The sequence below is a fragment of the Cydia strobilella genome, chromosome 3, assembly GCF_947568885.1.
Source record: "Cydia strobilella chromosome 3, ilCydStro3.1, whole genome shotgun sequence".
Lineage (NCBI taxonomy): Eukaryota > Metazoa > Arthropoda > Insecta > Lepidoptera > Tortricidae > Cydia > Cydia strobilella.
Window position 1 is genome coordinate 11,380,396 of NC_086043.1, and position 22,440 is coordinate 11,402,835.

Here is a 22,440-nt window from a genome sequence, read left to right on the forward strand (position 1 = left end):
TGTAAATATTTTAAACGGTGATATCAACTTAACATTGAAATCCTTTTGGTGTACAAAGTAATGGTTGAATAATAAAGACATATTTGTTGATATATTTCAAACGAGATTGGTTGTAAGGAATTTCTGAAAATTTCGTTGTCAAACTTCAAACTTGTCATTCAAAGCAAAGGTCACCTTGGTGAAGTTGAAGTTCATCTCTGACAGATTCAAATTCAAAAAGATTTTGTAATTCAGGTTTGGTGCGTAATTCTCTAATAAATAAGAACTAAAATCTCTAGAGAACATTGCATGTGCATTGTTTAATTCATGTAGTGAAAATTTTAGACTATCTTGTGTATCTTCAGTGATAATAGAGTATGTGTGTATTTTAGGTGTCGGGGGATATTAAACCCTTCAGGATGGAGGTGACGGCAACGCAAAGGTTTATTGAGAGGGGGTCCCATAAAGGGAAGGGGCTCGCAGTATTTACGAGCGGAGGTGATTCCCAGGGCATGAATGCTGCGGTGCGGTCAGTGGTTCGAATGGGTATTTACTTGGGATGCAAAGTATACTTCATTCGCGAAGGTTATCAGGGCATGGTGGACGGAGGAGACAACATTGAGGAAGCTAACTGGTCTTCTGTGAGCTCCATTATTCATAAAGGAGGCACCATTATTGGTTCAGCCCGATGCATGGATTTCATGTAAGTGTTGTTATTGTTAGAAAAATTGATGAATCATCTCTATTTATTTACTAACATATTATGAATCCGACGATATACTTATTTGAACATTATTAGCTACTCTTATTTCACAATAATTAATTTTAAATTATGTCAGTATGTTTCATCATGGTTGATGCAACTTATTTCAGGAAGATGTAATCATATAATTACATGCACTTAATAATATTATAAAATACTATGTTTTAGACATTCTCAATTTGGATATGATATTAAAGGAATTCAGTATTTTTATGGAATTAATTCAATTTAACCCTGCATCCTCCATCTTACCTAACCTATTAAAACATCTAACCTTTTTTTACGAAAATAATTTATAAAGATATCTAATTTTAGCAAAAGAGAGGGTCGTCTGAAAGCCGCATACAACCTTGTTACTCGAGGCATTACAAATCTGGTGGTCATCGGAGGTGACGGATCTCTGACTGGAGCTAACCTCTTCCGTCAGGAGTGGTCGAGCCTTCTTGATGAACTGCTGGAAAATAATAAGATCACCAAAGATCAAAGAGAGAAATACAAATTCTTGCACATTGCGGGAATGGTAAGTAATTGAACAATCCTTGTTTTTATGCCCCAATTAAATCTGTAATTTTGTACAAATTTAGAAGATTAGGTAAAAATTGTCATTTTAGTAATTTGACAAATATTAAGTCATTTTGTTAAAGGGTGTAGCAGCTTTCAAAAATTGCCCCCAAAGCTTTGAGTTCGAAAGTCGTTACCAGATGATGCCTTGTGAAATACTTCATACAAGGAACCTCATGGCATCCATTTAACCCTAAAACTTATTTTGTTCTCAAAAAGCATGAAACGGACAAATATAAAATTTTGCGTAAATATTGCAAATTGCAATATATCAAATTTTGCATAAACTTTTTTTATTATATAATAGTGTCGCACTATTCTGAGTCTCCTAGTCATTAAATGAGTTTGTTGTGAAAAATGTGTAGTGAATGCGACCCTCAGTAACAAGGTTCATGACTCAAGGAGGAATAGGAATTTAATGTAGCTAACTCGGTGTTGGTCATTCAGGTGTGACTATTATTTAAATCTTGCAGTTCGAAGGCAAAATATTTTCATAAATAGGAGAATAAACTCATACATCACCAAAAAAAGGATTGGGAAAGATAGTTAATTACGCCACGAATGTGTGGACCACAGTTATAGTAACTAGATAGATAGAATACAACAAACAATTGATTAAGGATATAGGTAGACAACAGGCGGTCTTATCGCTGACTACTGGGAACCGGGCTATAGTTGGGTGGTTTTACGGTAATTGTTGTATAATAATAATCAGAACTGTAATAATAGCTCAGAGATTACTATTGTTTGTCATTTTTAATCTCCGGTTACCCAGACTAAAATATTGACACACATCGAAGTATCAATTCCTTACGTTCATGTAAACAGTTTTTATTTTATACTATGTCGGTGGGAAAGAAGCAAACGGCCCGCCTGATGTTAAGCAGTCTCCGTAGCCTATGTACGCCTGCAACTCTTGAGGAGCTACATACATACATAATCGTTACTACAAGAATATTGTATAACAGAAAAGTAATGATGACAGTGAATACATTTTTCACCCTGGCTCCTGTGTGTAGCGAAACGGTCAAGCCACATATTTTGATTAAGGTGTAGTTTGTGAAGTTAGGGCTTGTAGAGTTAGGGCGTGTAGAGTTAGAATCTTGGCTCTACATGGGATCTGTTAACTTTTTGACAGTGCGAGATATATGGTTGTCTTGGCAACATTTTACATGAAAATGTTTTTGGTGGGCTTTTACTACTTTTTGTAGGTTACTTATGACCATCTTCCATCCCCTAATTTATAGGAGGGGGGGTGATTTAATAAAAAATCCTGAAATGCGTATTTTATTATATATAGGGACTCTATATCAATTTTCAGACCTCTAGCATTTGCAGAAGTCTCATACAAACTTCCATCCCCTAGTTTTTAAGGGGTTGGGGGTAAGAGTTCCATGTTTTAGGATTTTTTTGTTGTTTGTGCCCTAATACTAGCTTATTTAATTTTGATGATCTCCAGTGAGTGGAGAAATAGGAGTTTTTTAGATATCAATAAAATCTAAAGTATAAAAGCTGTGCAATTAAAACTTTTTATGTTTAATAAGTCCACTATTGACATCATATCCTGAAAATTTTGTTTATCTGGTATAATCCAAACAATGTTAACCAACCAACCAATCAACCAAGTTATGAAGGTTCAAAAAAACGACGAAGCGCTTCGAGAAAAGGTAGGTAGTGCACTTGCGCTTCGCTTGGCTCGTCTTGGCGGGAGCATTACCATGCCTCCACATGAACAATACCTATTTTAATTCTAATTAAAAATCACACGGCGCACCCCATTTGTTGAAATCAGATGGAATGGCCCGTATGTAAAAGTTGTGGATGTGTCTTGTTTGGATATTTCTATCCTGGGTTAGCAACCAGATTCTATCTCCAAATCATTGGTACAGAGAAGTATGAATGCATATCGATATTTTTTTAGGTTGGTTCCATTGACAATGATTTCTGTGGTACGGACATGACCATAGGCACGGACTCAGCTCTGCACCGAATTATCGAGGCTATTGACGCCATCGTGAGCACGGCATACTCGCATCAAAGAACTTTCATCATGGAGGTCATGGGTAGACACTGCGGGTAGGTAACAATAGTTTAAACTTGAATGCTCATTTGTACCTACCATGTACCTACATTGTATATGTGTAATTTTATTGATGTCTATGATTGCTGGTTTGTATGTATTACAGGAAGTGTTCTTTAAAGCGGAGACGTAAAATAAAATCATAATTTTTAAATTAAAAAATTATATAAAAAAAATTAAGATGCATTCACATTAAGTGCGTCAATAGTTATTTGTGCAACAAGAGAGGAAAGTAAGAATCTTGAGCGTAGCGAGGCGACTCAAAATAAACACTCGCAAAAAAAAACAACTTTTCTCTCTTGTTGCACAAATAACTATTGAGGCACTTAATGTGAATGCATCTTAATATTTTTTTTTATATAATTTTTAATTCAAAGTGCAACTCAATATTCAAGTCAAGTGCTGCACATAATGTGGATGTACTTTTAAAATTTCTTAACTCGACTTAATTAACTATAAATACCTAGTCATACTTCCATCACCACACAACGCTATGTAAGCTTGCATCAGAAAAGGAAATGGAACCTAAAAAAGCTATTGTTCGTCCAGATATCTTGCTGTGGTAACGGGATTAGCGTCTGAAGCGGACTTTGTGTTTATCCCCGAGTCGCCTCCATCAGTTGACTGGAGCGCTAAACTATGTGATAAGTTAGAACAGGCAAGCTTATACATTTATATGTGCCTTGCCCCCTGCACCCGTTGATTTTTTCCATCAGCATTCATGGATGAATCATATAAATGTCATTCCATAACTGGTACTTTTATAGTTTTCTTGCAGTTCACACCAGCCTCTCTACGGATGCTACTTATACCTTTATATGCGAGGAACCAGTGCCCCTCAATTGGCATAAAAAGTTATGTGAAAAGATTATCCAGGCAAGGATTTAGTCTGTTATTTATGTGGGAGCAGGATCACTATCCATTTCCTCTATTAATTCACTCCATTGAGGCTGCTAGTATACTGACATTAGTGACATTACGGACCGCGAAAACCCGGCGATGCGAATTTCTTTTAAAGAATTTGGCCACGGTATCACGATCCGTAGCGTTAGTGTGCTAGAGGTCTAAATTCAGTTCGCAGGCTTTACTAGCGTTTTGTTTTGACCCAACCTATGGTGGTGTGTAACTCTGACTGTACCTATACTGAGCATTGTACGTGCAAGATGGGTTCCGCTTGCATGACCAACCCTCGGGCCGCTTGTTACAGTTACCTGGCCCTCGTGGCCGCTCTGGCGAGCGAGGCAGATCAAGTATTCATTCCCGAGGACCCTGTTCCCAATAATTGGGTTGAAAAGCTTTGCAAACGATTGACTCAGGTACGCAGCTTAATTGAGTGGCTCTGTGCACATATAACACGCAATCGCTGTAGGTACGCAAATAGTATAATGTAAATGTCCCAGTGTCTGATGCTGCCCCTTTTCATTAGTTGGCATCCTCAATCTCAACTCTTAGCAAAACATTTCGCAGACTGTCAACTGTTGGTATTAGGCTTTCAAGCACTAGGACTTTTACCATTTACTTTATTTTTGCTTTATTAGGCGCTGCGAACCACGCAATTCAATAGTTATTTTAAGGTACCTACCAACTCACTTGACTCGGTGATATCATTCATAAATCGATCCAATTTAGCCAATTGAAAGGAAATATTTTCAGTTGTCCCGTTTGACTTTTTTGCCACGACGACTTGCAAATTTGCTGAATTCGTTTTTAAACGTGCTTAAAAGCAATTTGACCGCGACCAGTAAAATTCGGTGACTTTTACCTTGTTTGTCTTTGATTGTGTGTTATTTGTCAACCTCTTATGTTCTTGTGAACCTAGTTCGTTCCTTAAAGTAGTCTCAATTACTTGTAGCATGTCTTATCGAAAGGTGTAGGTACCTACTTAAACACCATTACATTTCACAGTGACATATGTAACTTTTCACATGTTGCCATTTCATCACAAAGGATCGTACAATTGTCGTCCTACTTAAAATGAAATTTGCATTTGCAATCCACCCTGAATCCTGGAATGACTATAAATAGCATGTTGACTTACCAAGTTATAGTTAATATATTTAGATAGCCTTTACAGCCCTCATAGCATTGCAAGAATACAGAAAGAGTCAAATAGTTGAATTGATTTGTGCGCGCGCGTGTGCGTTACCTCTTCCATGTATTTCCCTACAATGCAGACTTTGCCATAAAAAGTTCCGAAGCCATGACCTTCATATGTCTTGCATCCATGCATTGAATGCGCTTAGTATAAATTTAATGTGATGTGGGTTAATATTATCCACTGGGATGGCATGTCTTATAACTGTTTTGCATTTTTTCCCCTGAATTAGCGTGTCGTAAATCTAATTGATAAACTATGGATCTGCTTAGAAATGCAAGGAATGTTATACTTTAATTAAAGTGGGCCTAAATTAGTACGATTAAGCCGAATTTATGTACCTTCTTAGTTGAAAATACTTTGTTTACTTATAGATGATTGCTTGAATGACATACCTACTTTCACCATTTCAATCTCTAACACGACGTCTGTGAAATAGGAAAGGAAATCGGGCCAGCGGCTAAACATCATCATAGTGGCGGAGGGAGCCATCGACCGCGAGGGCAAGCCCATCACCGCCGAACTCGTGAAGAAAGTGGTCGTGGACAACCTGCAGCAAGACACGCGCATCACCGTGCTGGGTCACGTGCAGCGCGGAGGCTCGCCTTCGGCTTTCGACAGGATTCTGGTAAGAACTGGGATGGTGCAAGTGGGCCTTACCTATATTTTAATTGCTTCACGAACAATTCGTTAATGAATAATTCGCCTCAAGGCTAACATATTTTTGACACATTTTTTACCCCGCAGGGTTGCCGCATGGGTGCAGAGGCAGTGATGGCGCTCATGGAGGCCACCCCGGATACTGAGCCGTGCGTGGTGACCCTGGACGGCAATCAAGCTGTGCGCCTCCCCCTCATGGAGTGCGTGCGACGCACTAAAGCGGTCGCGCAGGTAACCAGAATGAAAATACCAGTCATTGGCACCTATAGTCTGTCAAGTCATTTCCGTCAGTAGGAAAAAGCGGCAAAGTAAAGAAAATTTAGGCGCGTAGGGTTATCGTCCCATAGAAAATTTGAATTTCATGCCTTTTTCTACTGACAAAGTTGTTTCACAGACTATAGTTTTATAAAATTCACTAATGCTGTTACACCCCCCCGAGTCCTGCGGAAGCGATATCGCGACCGCAGAAAAGTGATCTTTAAGGCGGTCTTGCGAACAACGGAGTTTATGCGAATAAGTAGGTACCTTTTTGTAGTATGGTGGTTCCTAGTTTTTGATAGCTTTTCTTTTACACATTTAAAATTATCTGCTGCCGGTACCGCATGAACACAATATTCATCAATTTATTAAAAAAATAATGACGTTATTCATAAACACGCTGTAAGCTTGTAAGCCTCAATAAGCTATTAATCGTTTGTCTTTGTCATTTTGACTTTGTATTTGTAAGTAAGGGATAAAACATAAATTGACTAATGAAGGTTTGTAAAGTTTTATGAATAAGTGGGTAAAACTACTACGTTAGCTAGACACTTTAATAATAATGGTATCTTGCAGGCCATGGCAGACAAGAACTGGGACCTAGCGGTTCAGCTGCGTGGTCGCAGCTTCGCTCGCAATCTGGAGACCTACAAGATGCTGACGCGCCTGAAGCCTCCCAAGGAGGCCTTTGACGCCGATGGGAAACCTTCCGTAGGTGAAATTTCATACCACTATAGAATAACAAATCTTGGTAAGATGTATTGGGGTAGCTTCGGAAGCGGGTTAATATCAAAATCGCTTATATCAAACTAAAGCACTTCATACTTTGGCGTCACTTACGTTACTGCAACGATTACCAAAGTATCTTGCTTGCTTTTAAGGGCTTTCAGATTAGTACATATGTATTTGCAATTTCAAAATTATCCCGCTGCTTCCGAAGTTATCCCTATGCACCTTATCCGGATGAATGCATACGCTGCCTACAGCGTCGCGTTCTGTAGAAATATTTGTGTCTTGCCATATAATGTGACGTTATAAACAGCGTTCGGCGTCAGCCGGAGACCAAGGCTTCAAGGATCGCAGTAACTAATGGTTCATGGCCGGTCTAACCCAGTGAACGCCCGATCTTTTTTTCAGATGTCGCTCTACCAAATGAGGCACTAGATCTGTGAACGTGGTTCTTATTTCAAAACTTTTCGTTTCAACACTAATGAAGTCGTAACAGGGCTATTTAGGTCCGTATTTATACATAGACACAGAAGATATAGACACATTTGTAAATAAAACTCAAATATATAATTGGTATTAGGTGTGTAGACAATCAACCATATTTAATAAATTGTCTTCACTGTTCAATGCTGTACCAAACATAAGTTGTAAAATAGAGTTCGCATGCTAAAATTTACGTAAAGTATGGCGCGGCCATACATCGTCCTTAGCGTGGTTGTGACCTAGTGTAGTGTGTCTAGGCAAGTTTTTTAAAGCGATATTTGAATGATTAAGGAGGGCTACACACTGGCAGTGATGCACGTGGGCGCGCCCGCGTGCGGTATGAACGCGGCCGTGCGCTCCTTCGTGCGCAACTGCATCTACCGCGGCGACACCGTGCTCGGCGTACACGATGGCGTCGAGGGCTTCATCAGCGGCAACATCGTCAAGATGGACTGGTGAATACACGTCTCTAACACGACCAACCCGCGTGCCGCGTAATCAAGTAATGACACTAATGGAGTTGGCAACTGACAAAGGTTTGCATAGATGGAGCCATCATAGCTTGCCCCTTATGCTATGAGATTTGGCTTAAGGCCGTTCCATCGGTTTGCCGCTATCACTGTCACTTTAAAGAACGGGAAAGACCATGCGCGCCAAGTGTCAATTTTGATCGAATTTTGTCGAATTTTATTTATTTCAAAAACGTTGCCTTACAATATCGTAATTCGAAAGCTGTCACATAACAATTAAATTAAGATTGTTTTTTCTTCTTTTTTTTTATAGTGTCACATAATAAATAACCGAGTAAAGTTTGATTAAAAGTTCGAATTAGAGGTTATTTTGGAAAACCGGACAACTCACGGGTCGGATGCGATCATTGGCGATGATAGACGATGATTAGCGGAGACTGCCGAGTATGCCCTCTTCACTATCGTGCCCGCCAGTCATCGTCTATCATCGCCGATAGTGTAGAGGAGCCATAATACAAATAGAGTTGCTCCCCTTGTTTTACTCACTCACTCACTCTCAGGTCGGACGTAACGGGCTGGGTGGGGCAGGGCGGCGCGTTCCTGGGAACTAAACGCACGCTTCCCGGGGACAAGAAGGCGGAGATGGCCGCTCGCATCAAGCAGTTCAGCATCCAGGGCTTGTTGATTATCGGTGGATTTGAGGTACGCACGACTAAACATTCATATGTATAGTCAGCTGTAGAGATAACTGACCCCCCGTTAACCTCCTGGGTTAGCTATATGCAGCTGACTGTACATGCATGTCTTTGTAGATTTAGGAGGAATTCAATATGTGAATTGTTAAATAGCATTCCTTATACCTACATATTATTGTCAGGAAGATGCAGGGTACTTCTTATGCAACTTATTGTCGTAGCTTTTATAGTAGCATTATATCACTGTATATAATTAACACAATTGAAGTTAGTATAAAAATATTTTGACATAACCCTTCCTGGTAAATAATGTGTTCTGGTTCTGGTAATATTTTTATTACATGTTTGTTTTAGAGAAAGCTATCTTTATATTTAAAGATATGTATAGTGAAAAAGTTTTCTAATATCATAATTTTTTAGGACTTCTTATGTCGTCTTGTTATGTAGAGGCAGCAAAACTATTAGCTTAGCACCCCCGCATACAAATATGTATGTGAATGTATGTACATTAAACTAAATGTACGATAACTTACAGGCGTACCAAGCAGGCTTGGAGCTATACGAATCCCGTCACCAATTCGCCGAATTCAACATCCCCCTAGTGGTGATCCCGTCAACCATCAGCAACAACGTGCCCGGGACCGATTTCTCATTAGGAGCTGATACAGCCCTTAACGAAATCACTGAGATTTGCGACCGCATCCGTCAGTCCGCGCAGGTGATATTGAAACTTGTTTATACTAGCATAAGGTTTATCGGGCTAGTTGGTTATACCAATTCGACATCTCACTAGTAGTGATTCCGTCAACCATCAGCAACAACGTGCCCGGGACCGATTTCTCTCTAGTAGCTGATACAGTCCTCTAACTTATTTATTTTAAAATTACAAAAAAAAAGATATATTTGCGATTCTCAAAATGAGCTCTTTCATTTGATATGTAACACGATATAGTTTGAAAAACTTTATTTTTTAATTTTCTCATTTACCCCCCCAAAATGGCCGCCATGTTTAAAATTCATTTGTTTACGTTACATGTCCGTCTTTGGGTCACAAACTTACATATGTATACCAAATTTCAACTTAATTGGTCCAGTAGTTTTGGAGAAAAGGGCTGTGACAGACAGACGCACGAGTGATCCTATAAGGGTTCCGTTTTTTTCCTTTTGAGGTACGGAACTCTAAAAAGGTGATATTGAACCTTATTTATGCTAGCATAAGTTTTATTATTTTGCTATTTGACTTTAACGTTTGTTTATTTATTTCACAGGGTACAAAACGCCGTGTGTTCGTCATTGAAACCATGGGTGGATATTGCGGCTATTTAGCAACCTTAGCAGGTATCTACTATTACTACTATTTCATAATCATAATAAATCGATACAAACTTCGAATATAGTCCGTACATATGGCGTTATTCATAAACGCCTATCAAGCCCGAGATCGTTTGTCCTTATCTGTCATTTTGTGATTTGAGTTTATTAGAAAGGGACAAAATTTAACCCTTAAATGCATGATTTTTTGTATAACTTTTTAATAAATTGAAATAGATGTGTCATGCTGTATAAAAGTAATAAATGTGATTTTGGATAGCTGCATATTGAGCCACGGACCATCAAATATACGATGCATATATACATCATTATGCATTTAAGGGTTAACAAAGTTTTGCAAATTTTTATAAATAAGGTTAATCATTGCTATAATTTTAGGTCTGGCCGGTGGCGCCGACGCTGCCTACATCTACGAAGAAAAGTTCTCCATCAAGGACTTGCAGCAAGACGTGTACCACATGGCGTCTAAAATGACGGGCGGCATTCAGCGCGGTCTCATTCTGCGTAATGAGAAGGCTAACGACAATTACAATACTGACTTTATCTACCGGCTCTATTCGGAGGAGGGCAAGGGACTGTTCACAGCCAGGAGCAATGTGTTGGGTAAGATCTGCGTTGGCAGCATGGTTGTATTTTTATCGCCTGTCACTATGCCCGTCACTTTCACACTTGCATACTTGTTAGAACATGACAGGGATGGTGATAGGCGATAAAAATGGCTGCTGAACTATTATGGCGTTAAGCTTAGAATAAATTTAAATTTATTCTAAGCTTAATAGCATCGATCGCAGACGTTTCTGCTTGTTAAAAATTAATTTATTATGGCGTTATTCATAAACGCGTTACTGGCCTGAATTAGCTATGAATCGTTTGTTTATCTGTCATTTCGACTTATGTATTTGTAAGAATGGGATAAAAATAATTTAACTAAATCAGGCCCCTAAAGTTTTATGAATAATGGGGTTAATATATGACTGTTTGTTAACCGGGAAGATAAATTTCAGTTGAAACTAATTAGTTTAAGGGCCTGTTTCACAATGTCCAAGTAAAGTCCTGAATAAGCTACTTGCCACTTATCTGACGAATAAAGTCATCGTTGGCGTTTCACAATCTCCAAATAAGCTTTATCTGCTGGATAAAGTGCTTTTTTTGTAGGAAATTTTATCTGGCAGTTAATTTATTTGTTAATTAGCTATCCAATACTTTACTTGGACATTGTGAAACAGGCCCTAAGCTTAGGGAAGACCACAGTATAGTAATAAAAGATAGCTAAGAAGTCCGGGATACAAATGATTGATTGTCCCTAGTAGAGTTGAGGTACACAGAGTAGGTACTCATTGCAAAATCAGTATTGAATGAATGTGACTTAAGCGCACGATATTAAGCTAAAAAAATACATTGAAGATACTTTTTGGTCCATCTTGCAGTTGGCGGTTCAACTTGCTATCGTTACGAAAAAATAATACTAATTTCAATATTTTGCTGTCACTTCAACTTTCGTGTCGTGCCCATACCTAAGGTAAACGTCCGAGTGCTCGACGCGGTACTAGTATATGACATGGGCACTCTATAGCGAGGTTTAAACTAACAAGAACTTGCATGCAATTTACGTTACATTGCCGACTACTAAGGTAAACTGAATTCAAAATGTTCATCCGCAATGTAATGAAAATTGCATGCACGTTCTTGCTAGTCTGCTTAAAATCGAACTAAGATGATTTTTCTTCATTCGAATTTAAGCCATGTCACTTTGACATAGAGTGCCCATGCCATATACTAGTACCGCGTCGAGCACTCGGACGTTTACCTTATAACTAATTTACGTTAGCGATGCCTTTGTAGCGTTATTGTTACATATTTATTTCATTTTTAGGGTTCCGTACTCAAAGGGTAAAAACGGGACCCTGTTACTAAGACTCCGCTGTCCGTCTATCCGTCTGTCTGTCTCTCACCAGGCTATATCTCATGAACCGTAATAGACTAGACAGTTGAAATTTTTACAGATGATGTATTTCTGTTGCCGCTATAACAACAAATACTAAAAAGTACGGAACCCTCGGTGCGCGAGTGCGACTCGCACTTGACCGGTTTTTTTCAATTGTTGTTCTCTATCTTACAAGGTTTCGTATAACCAGGTCACATGCAACAAGGCGGCTCCCCGACTCCGTTCGACCGCAACATGGGCACCAAGATGGCCGCCAAATGCCTGCACTGGCTGGTGGAGACGCTGCAGCGCGGGCCCGCCCCCGCGGGCGGCGCCGACACGGCCTGCCTGCTCGGCGTCGTCAAGCGCCAGTACAAGTTCACGCCACTAGAGGATCTCAAGGCTCAGACCAACTTTGCGTAAGCTATTGATTTGTATTAACCATACATTTTCATTGTTACATTTAGGTATATAGGTCTGCAATATGAATGTCAAACATAAATACATTAATACAAAGAAAATACTACAATAAAATTATGAGAATGTCATTAAAAATTAAAAATAATAGTTAATCGTCGTGCTCCAAGAATTCAGGTACAGAATAATACCGGGAATCATCTTTTCTATTCTGGCAACCCTTACCAATTCTTGGTGCCGTGCTACATTTATGTTTATGTCAACCCTGCCAACATGGACTAACTACAAACCTTTTTGCAATTGGATAAGGTTTACTATTGATAACATTTGTCTTGTGTCAATACTGTCCAGGCGAAATTAAATCTTATGTCAATATTGTAAATATGTCGTATTTTTTCTGGTGTTGGCTGAATATTAGTTTGTTTGATTCTACTTTGCTTTTGAGAGGTAAAGTGAAATATCGATTTCAATTGTTTCCTTGTTCCCAGGCAAAGAGTACCAAAGCAGCAATGGTGGATGAAACTGCGTCCCCTGCTTCGTATCTTGGCGAAGCACGACTCCACTTACGAAGAAGAAGGAATGTACATGACCGTTGAACAAGGAGAGATTGACTCAGAAAGTATCATTTAATTTAATTTTATCTCAATGGGATTCGTAATTCGAATTTTAAAGTTTAGAACTTAGCTGCCTTTGCTACACCAATACTAACAGCTTTAGAGCCCGTTCACACGGCGTCAAGTTTTGTAAGATCTACTAACTATCGGATCCTGTAAAACCGGATAGTGTATTCACATGGCCGCCTGGTTCTGGGTCTGGTTTTTTGCAGGATTCTTGATCCGAGCTTGTGTGAATGCAAGTATTGAAATACTGTTGCCACTGAATCGGATCCGGCATTTTACTGAACGATCGGACCGATTTGTAGTCGCAAAATCGGATGACACATTTTGCAGGATCCGTTTTATTGCCGGATTCTGCAACCGTACGCTTGTGTCAACGCGTGCATTGAAATACTGTTGCCACTAAATCGGATCCTGCAAAGAATCGTATGTCTCCGTGTGAACGAGCTCTTACATGTAGGTAGATGTTAAACTGTAGCAGACACACAGTGATTAGTTTGTGATTATTATTTATTTATTTCAATGAGATTCACTAGCAATTAATAGGTAGATGAATTTTACAGAAGACACTAGTTAATAATGGGTGCAGTATAAAATTACGCATTAAACGGGTTGAATTTCATTAAGATGCTTTTTACCTTAAAATGGTATATCAATTTTATTTTAAGTCTAAGTACAAATGATGATTAATAATTAAAAATAGTTAACGAGACATAACCTAGACAATTTTGAGCTGTGAATTCAAACTACAAATATGAGGGCTGTGGATTTGTGGGAGGACCGCGTATTTTGCCGTTCATTTTATTGACTATTTATTACTAGCGCAATTTATTTATTTTTAAACTGTTTATTTTTGATATAGTACAATATTATGTAAAATTTTATAAGCATTATTCTTATATCAATTATGCATGTGAATCTATAAAACCTATCAAACTATTTCAATTTAAGAATCAATTTTGTAATTTTTAATATTCAGAATCACAACTAATCAATACTTGATGTTTAAACGAGCGTAGTAACTTAAGCTTTTATTTGTAATAGAAAATATATATTGAAATTAAGTTTGCTAACAGTATTTTTTGAAATTGTAAGACGTAATGTATGTTCGTCGATGAATCGTTATTATTGTTAGAGATTATTTATTATAGCAGCTTATAAAATCAGAAAAACAGCAAATTCGTGGCAAGCGAATATAAATGTTGTTAAATTATGTTACATTTTATAATAAATGTTTTTGGCTCTCTTTCTTCTTATCCTTTTGCTCAACTAGTCCTAACTTCTACTCAAAAATTTTTCATCAACATACTTATAACGTTTATACATGTACAGCAGCAGCTATACGCTATACCGACGAATAGTTCGGACCAGACTGGATTGGGACTGATACTCGGATAAGTAAGTAAATCTTGAAAAACCAAAAACCATGGTATGTACATAGATGTTACAAATTATGTAAAGTTTCACATGGACCCCGGTGGGGTGTAGCAATTTTTCTTATAACCAGCTTATGGGAGAAGGGATAGATGATGGCATGTATTCAAAATTCCCGGCAACCAGATCCAGGGTCTAAATAGCACGCGATTTGTTGAAAGATCTGTGGAAGAGAGGTCGTCCTCAACTCACAACTTTTAGAGGCCACACAAACGAGCGCTTTTTCAACGCGCGTTATAAAAGCGCTTGAATCCGCCCGCACGCTAAATTCGATTTTGAGAATGGATTTTGACCCTGAGATGAAGCCGTGAGCTTAACGTGGGCCTTTGAGATTAATTTAACGGCCAACGCTTAAAGTCGAAAATCCAACAACGCTTGATAAAAACGCCACCGCCATAGTGTGAATAAATACACATTTTATCAATTTGTGTCATTCAAACGCTTTTTTAACACGCGTCGAAAAAGCGCTCGTGCTTATGATGCCTTAGTTTTGTGAGTATTATTTTCTTTGAACACGACAGCCTAGCCAGCTATTGTATCTCGCTATCAAGCGCTTCACATCGCTCATACATCGCTAGATATCCCAAATCCCATATAAGTTAGGTACTTACATAAAAGGTTATGCTTATATGTAGTAGTTATATAATAAGTAGATATATAAAAGAAGCTAACGTTATTTAAAATATTCTTTAAATACGTTTAGGATTAGGATTCTTGCAACTTGCAATGGAATATTCGGTCGTGAGTGGAACGAACCAACCTAGACTTCAGTAACTTCAGTTTCCTTTCCTAGAATATATGTAGAATATAGTTTTTAGCATAGATCCACGACAAAAATTGTTGATAAATATATGTATATTATTAAATTGATTTTTAAATGTAAAATAATTGGAACTTATGTTAGTAAAACAAAGTTTATGTTAAATAAATCGTTAATTGACCTTTTTATGTGCCAACACAACAATCAACAAACGACAGCGCTGTTGACGTGCGTAAAGTGAAAGTGTCACGTCGGCCAATTCGCTGTCAGTAATATTTTTGTTCCGATATAATTTCTTATTGGCTGCTTATTGGTACGGAAATAACGCTAGTTTTGAAAAAATAGAAAAATAATAATTGTTACTTGTTTTATGAAAATCATCTTACGTGTGTAAAACGGTTGGTTAAGGACAAGATACCTCTGATCTAGGTTATTGCCGGGAAAAATGGGTGTTAAGCCTGCAATTGGAAGAAAATCTAACAAAAGCCCACCTATATTTAGCCATGAATTTGTGATCCAGAATCACGCAGATATAGTATCATGTGTGGTTATGGTTTTCCTGGTTGGACTGATGGTTCAGGTACGTTCAAAGCAGTTGCCACGTAAGCCGAGCTTTTCGATGTTTCTTGAAATATTGTAGCATTTTGTCGTGTTATTGTCGTTATCTCAGTGGTTTTTGTTACAGTCGACGAGTCCCATCGCTAGTTTATTCATCAGCCTGCACCATAATGTCAGTGGCGTTGAGCCTACGAGAGAAAATCCTAAGGGTGAGCCTTTCTCGTACGAAGCGGGCTGGAAAGATTCCTGCGCGGTCTTCTTCTACTCGCTTGTGTGCATCGTGATGCATGCAATCCTTCAGGAATACTTCTTGGACGTAAGTTGCCACCTATACATTTATTCTTGTTCTAGTCTTGTACATGGTTCAGTATGTTTACAGTTTTTTTGTCTTGTAGAAAATATCAAAGAAGTTCCACTTGTCAAAATCAAGATTGAGTGCGCTGAATGAGTCTGGTCAGCTGGTTGTGTTCCATTTGGTGACCTTGCTATGGGGAGGGGATGCTATTCTTCGAGAAGGATTTGCATTCAACATTTCCCAGCTTTGGGATGGTAAGTTTTACTTAAAGTTATTATTTTACTTCTACATAATATAACTGTGACAAGATACCAAACTAACACAGCTGGCAATTATAGTTGCATCAGTGCATTCATTATATCTACCATCTTTTCTTAAATCCTATTTTGCAAGATTTTAGAAATACCATTAAAAACAAGAAGATTTCTAAAAAGATTTTTTAATAAAATTTTTTATGAAACTGGACAGATCAGGGTTACATTTTTGGCTGAAGTTTTAGTTACACTTAAATCTTTAGAAACATTATCTTTTTCTGGTTCTTCTCATAAACACAAATATTCCTGGCCTAAGTTAAATAATCCTGGCCTAATTATGTAACCATCATCTCTCATTCTTCTGTTCTATTTAGAAAGAGGATCTTTATTTTTCTAAGATGAAGACTTTCATGGTCATCCATGCTAGACCTACAAAAAACACCAGATAATTAATATTTGTGTGATGTTTTTTCATGTTCAGGCTACCCGAACCACCCAATGAGCTTCCTGCTGAAACTGTGGTGGATCGTCCAGGCTGCATATTGGATCCACACTCTCCCCGAACTGTACTTCCAACGCATCAAGAAGGACGAGTGGGCTGGCCGTATCCGCCAAGCTCTAATCGCATTTACTTTTGTAGCTCTGGCTTATGGCTTCAAGTAAGTTTCATATGAACTGTTCTCCTTCAGTGAACACCTTTAAAAACAGACTTGACAAACACTTAAAACAACTAACAAAATGAACACTAATAGACCTAATAGTAAAAAAAAAACAAGTGCAGTGATATACACGCATCAGCTTTCAGCTGCTAGTGTATTAAACAATATAATAATATCAGAATCCTAATTAAGTTAATTAATGTAATCAGTTAAACCATATCTCTAATTATCTTGTGTAATTAACTAGTTCACGTTTACAAATGTGTATTGTTACTAAATTTAATTTGTAAATAAGTCATGTTACAGTCTGGCAAAAAAGAGTAGAAATTAAAAAGTGGCAACACTGTAGTGTCGTCCCGTTTTTCTTAGATTGATTTGAAAGGGACGACACTACAGTGTTGCCATTTTTTAATTTCTACTCTTTTTTTGCCAGACTGTACTTTCGTTTTATGTTATTGTTTATGAACTGGACAAATTTTACATTTACATTTACTTGATGACTTACTTCTGTTTTTTAAAACAGAGCACACTTTACAAGAATCTATTCATAACTACCCAGTATCATCTGTTTGATATTAGTTTTCAATCCTAATACTGTTAGGACATTGGGCTGTAAGGCCACACATCTTACAACAACTAAAAAGTAGCTTGGGCTTTATGCTTTATGAGGATTAAATTATGTGGATGTCTTGTTGTTCACCTGTTAGACCAATCAGACTGAAAACGAAATTGAATGTCCCTTAAGGATAGAGTAATTAACTGATACAAATGTATTTTTATCTAGATTCCAGCGTGTTGGCGTCAGCTTGGTTGTCCTGCACTCCCTTGCCGAATTCGTGTCACACGCCTACCGCCTTAACGTCATCCTGAGGGGCGAGCGAGAGGACTTCATTGAGAAATGTAAGTTCTCATATATTTGCACAATGCTGTAACTGAAAAACTCCCATGAGACTCGAGCATATTAAAATTTGGGTCAGATTTGGAACTAGACTCTAGGGGATGTTCTTTAAAATAGATCAAATACTGCCAATGTTGTGATGTAGTCGCTCAACTGTCAATCTGTATTGACGATGCAAAAAGTCGCAGCATGTAAAGACTAGGGCCTGTGGAACCATCTACAATCGACGTCACCCAGCAGATAATTTTGACACTTTTCATACAATTAAACTTCGCGGTCGTTTTGACAGTTTTGATGGTGACAGGAACGTTTTGATCCTAAGAGGCTGGTCGCACTAAACCATCCGTCACAGTTAGAGTTTGCTTAATTTTATAGTATGGGAAGTTTGATAGTTCACTGCTGAGTGACGTTGATCAGTCTGCTAATTGTTGTTGGTGCAACTGCCCCTAAGTTGTGTAATGTCGTGCAGTCGGCCGGCTGGTGAACGGCGCGGTGTTCGTGCTGGTGCGGCTGGCGTCGCTGGTGCTGGGCGTGCTGACGTTCTACTTCGGGCTGGCCGGCGCCGCGCCGCTGCTGCTCCGCGTCGGCGCACTGTCGCTGCTCGTCTCCTTCCAGGTATAAAACTTTACCGCCTAATATATACCTAATAACGAACCAGCGTCCTAAATTTAGGCCGTAGCACACCTTTGTGGCACATTTTATTTTATTTTCCCAGGCTCCAGAATAAGGTCTAATTTCATTCGAAAATTAGACCATGAGGGCTGATGTTAGTACTTTTTGCCGTTCTAAAAATAAGACACTAGACTTTAAGAGGATACGCCGTCAACCAATAATCTTGTCTGGACACTACAATGTTCCAAATATTAAAGACCTATACATATCAAGCCAGAATGCAAAGTTGCGAGGACACTCTAAGAAACTTGTCAAACCCCCGTGTGCTAGCAACCGTAGGAAACAATTCTTGCCGAATCGTGTGGTAAATGTGTGGAACTCTCTACCAGAAACTGTTGTCAGTGCACCGTCAGTGAACACTTTCAAAAATAGACTAGATACACATTTTAGAACTTTGAAAAGTACAAAATAAAATACAAGTGCTCGATATACACGCATCAGCTCCAAGAGCTGCTAGTGTATCAAATAATTAATAATAAAATAATAAACCAAACTGACGACTCATTTAGTGAGAACATTTTCCACATTGTATTTTTTTATATACCCATATTTGCCAAAAATACATGGGTAGATATCTCCAAGAGCTAAGCTAAAATCTGAATTATGTTTTTAAGTAGTTTTAAAAGTAGAAGTGATAGTTTATATTGCTATAGGCAAAAATGACATATAATTAGAATTAAACATGAATAATGTATTTTTACTTTTTTTTAAAGGTTTACCTCATGTTCAACTTTATCTCTGAAGCCATGAAGCAGAGGCAAGAGTCCCGCCAGTTGGCCCTGAACAGGCCGAAAAAGGAAAAGAAAGACAAACCTAAAAAGGAAAAGGGTATGATTATTATATGCCTACAAAATTATTATTTTCTGTTTACAAAACAAAATGTAGTAAGTACCAAGTTGGTATCAAGTAGGTTGAATCTTTCACTTGCAGCTTCTGACTCTACACATATCCATTGTCTTTGCAGAGATGAGTTGAGAATTTGGGGTAATACCTACGCCACGCTACTTATACTTATTACATACCATTTATTAAATGCCAACCATGGTATAACAAGGTATTAACATAATAAAGTGCAACATGGACCCTGCTAGGGCAAGACAAATCTTAAAATTAGCTTAACCGATAGAGAAAAAAAAGGCTAAAGTTGAACATACAATCCACCCTACCAGTTGCCAAATAAAACAGGTGTATACTTATAAGTATTTATAAGTATAATATTAAATGTATTCTGTGGTCAACAGTAAAGAAAGCACCCGTCGAAGAATCCGATCTGCCGGAGGTGGATCAGAACACGAACAAAACTCTAAGGCAGCGACAGGCCGCCGCCGCCAAGGCCAAGTGAAGCCCTCCCAGTAGCCCATAGACCTGCACTTCCGAACCGAGACGCCGAACGGCCATCACTGCATATTCTCATAGCATTGACAATTCGACAATGACATGATGAAATATTTGTTGAAGTAGAAAACATTGTATTGACTGTTCCTACGTGACCCAAGGGTTATCTCTGTAAAGTTATACCATGACATAAGTAATCGTCGCAAACCATTTGTGGGAGATAGTTTTGTTAAGGTTTGGAGAAGTGACGACCATCTGAAGTGCACGTCTGGGCTTCACCTAGTTCAATGAAGGTTGTCCACATCCCGTCGTATCTCAGTCTTTCCACTACATAACGAGTCTTTCATTTTTAATCTTCCTATAGTTAATGTAATTAACAATTTAATAAACAATGTTGTGTTGTTAACAAGTTAGAGCACAAAGTATAAAGATATTTGTTCAGCTATACCTGGCTGTACTTACTTCGATTTTTTTTATTGTATCACCAACCATTAACAGAAAATTTTACCCCAGCCGTGATAATTTATAAACAAGACTTACTCGTCAAGAAATATGTTGCGTCGAGTTGTTCATATTCTACGTAAATGTGCCGTTTATTTTCTCAAATCATGATTTGGATAGCAAAACGTACTGTCATATAAAAGTATAGTGGATACAGGGTTGTAAAATATCTCCTAAAGTGTAAAAATAAATGTAATAGGTTAAAATGTTGTTTATATGAATATATTGATAAGGATTACGAGGTACTGTGTGTTCAACACTAAACGGAGGAACTGCATTATTAATTTGCATTTTTAATATATATTTTTCAAGAATTCCAATACTGAGTTGTTTTAAATATATTCGTAATTATTTTTGTAATGCGGATTACTTTTTATTACATAAGTTCGTTTATTTTTGTGACTATTTATTCTGTAACATTCGAAGTGAAAATTGTTTTGGTGCTCTCGAGATTTTAATTTATGAAAGGTTTGTAGTAGAACGCTCGGTTGCCGACCGCGAACGAGCTTGCTGTTCTGGGGGGCATTCTGTTACGCCATGAGATTGAATCCATGTTTGTTATGTATGTGAACATTGTCAACTAATTACTAAAGCATAAATGAAATTATTCTTCCTAATGTCAAATTTGTGCTCACAATTTATAGTTATTTTTTTCACATGAATTGTCAATTTTAAAAAGCTTGATGTTATTTTTTATTTCAGAATAAATTTTCTAACAAAAATGTGGGAGTTTTTTTTTGTGCCTAGCGGGTTTTGTCGAATTTCTCAAAAATACTATAGGTACTTAAACAAATAAAAAATAAAAAATCTTTAGAGGTACAAAGCGACACATAATGGTCTCTTGCGTCAGCAATTTTCTTTACCTCGGGTAACCCACCGCAATAATCGATTTTTCATTAGGTATTTGCATTCCTTTCACTTTTGCATAACCTCTAGCGTACCACGGTACTAATATGTAGTAGTAGTAGTTATAATTACATGGAACAGTTGCTTTTCTTTTGTTTGTTAAAATTTTAAAACAAAACATTCAATTATATTTTATAACCCTTTAAGCGGCAGGGACCGGCTCCCGGTCAATTACGTCATTTAAATTTGAAATTTGATTAATTGAAATAAAATCAAAGTTCCAACAACTCAAAAATGACGTAGGGGAAGGCCGGGTAATCACGAACGCTGCGTAATCGCGAACGCAGCAGTTTCAGTATGTTAGAGACTTTAGAGAGAGATAACATGACTTCACTCAACGCCATCTTAGAAATCACGCTATCACTTCTGCCAAGCGACTAGCGGAGCGTTACGGGTGCACACAGGATTCAAGTTAAAACTACTTCAAATATTTGCTTACTTTCGTTGCAATTTTCCCATAAATTAAACACATTGTAACTTATAAAACAACGTAAATTTAATAACAATATAAAGTAATAAGTAATAGTTCTAACACGACATTTATTTGCATAAATACGAGAATTACATTACGGCGGGGCCAAACTTAAGCTAAAATTACGTTTTTGTTTTATTACCTTGGTGGGTATAGGCGGACGAATTAAGTGGGTCAAACGTTCGGCATTGCCCCATATAGAACAAAAATCGGCTCTAACTTGTAAATTAAATTTAAAATAATACTCTATTTGATTTTAACTCTCCGTTAAAAAAATGTAATTCCCCATTTTACGTTTGTTTAAAATGGACCCATAAAAAGTGCACAGCCGGCCAATCGTTGGCTAACGTTGTGAATTGTGATTTTTGCCGGGCAGTATGTATGTACATACCTACGTTTTAATAGTTATTTGTTATAGGAGGGTGCAAAGTTGTATTTTAGGTGGAATTGAAACACGAGCAAGCGAAAGGATCCTATAGTTGAACCACGAGCGAAGCGAGTGGTTCTAAAATATAATCGTGAGCGTAGCGAGTGTTTCAACACACGAGAAGTAAAATGCATTTGCACTATTTGCACCCGTGTGTAACAAAACTTTTCAACTCACTATAGCGAGGAAAGTGAAACATGCACAGA

General features: G+C 37.9%; 2 protein-coding genes across 3 annotated transcripts; both read left to right on the top strand.

The window, feature by feature from the left end:
- The first annotated feature begins 80 nt into the window (after positions 1–80).
- On the top strand, positions 81–14,309 carry LOC134755841 (ATP-dependent 6-phosphofructokinase). Of its 2 annotated transcripts, none has more exons than XM_063692458.1 (15): positions 81–239; positions 372–682; positions 1,058–1,262; positions 3,225–3,379; positions 3,933–4,041; positions 5,918–6,106; positions 6,226–6,369; positions 6,973–7,107; positions 7,900–8,063; positions 8,639–8,780; positions 9,309–9,491; positions 10,042–10,111; positions 10,484–10,708; positions 12,241–12,448; positions 12,935–14,309. In XM_063692458.1, the coding sequence occupies exons 2-15, from the start codon at positions 399–401 to the stop codon at positions 13,074–13,076; spliced, it is 2,355 nt and encodes a 784-aa protein (XP_063548528.1). In that variant the 5' UTR covers positions 81–239; positions 372–398; the 3' UTR covers positions 13,077–14,309. The 2 variants fall into 2 exon arrangements, with proteins under 2 accessions (XP_063548528.1, XP_063548529.1); XM_063692459.1 differs by lacking the exon at positions 3,933–4,041 and adding an exon at positions 4,591–4,699.
- Positions 14,310–15,471: 1,162 nt separating this feature from the next.
- Positions 15,472–21,151, top strand: LOC134755829 (translocating chain-associated membrane protein 1). Its single transcript, XM_063692440.1, has 8 exons — positions 15,472–15,837; positions 15,943–16,131; positions 16,211–16,364; positions 16,846–17,023; positions 17,808–17,923; positions 18,391–18,536; positions 19,307–19,421; positions 19,835–21,151. The coding sequence occupies exons 1-8, from the start codon at positions 15,703–15,705 to the stop codon at positions 19,933–19,935; spliced, it is 1,134 nt and encodes a 377-aa protein (XP_063548510.1). The 5' UTR covers positions 15,472–15,702; the 3' UTR covers positions 19,936–21,151.
- The last annotated feature ends 1,289 nt before the right edge of the window (positions 21,152–22,440 follow it).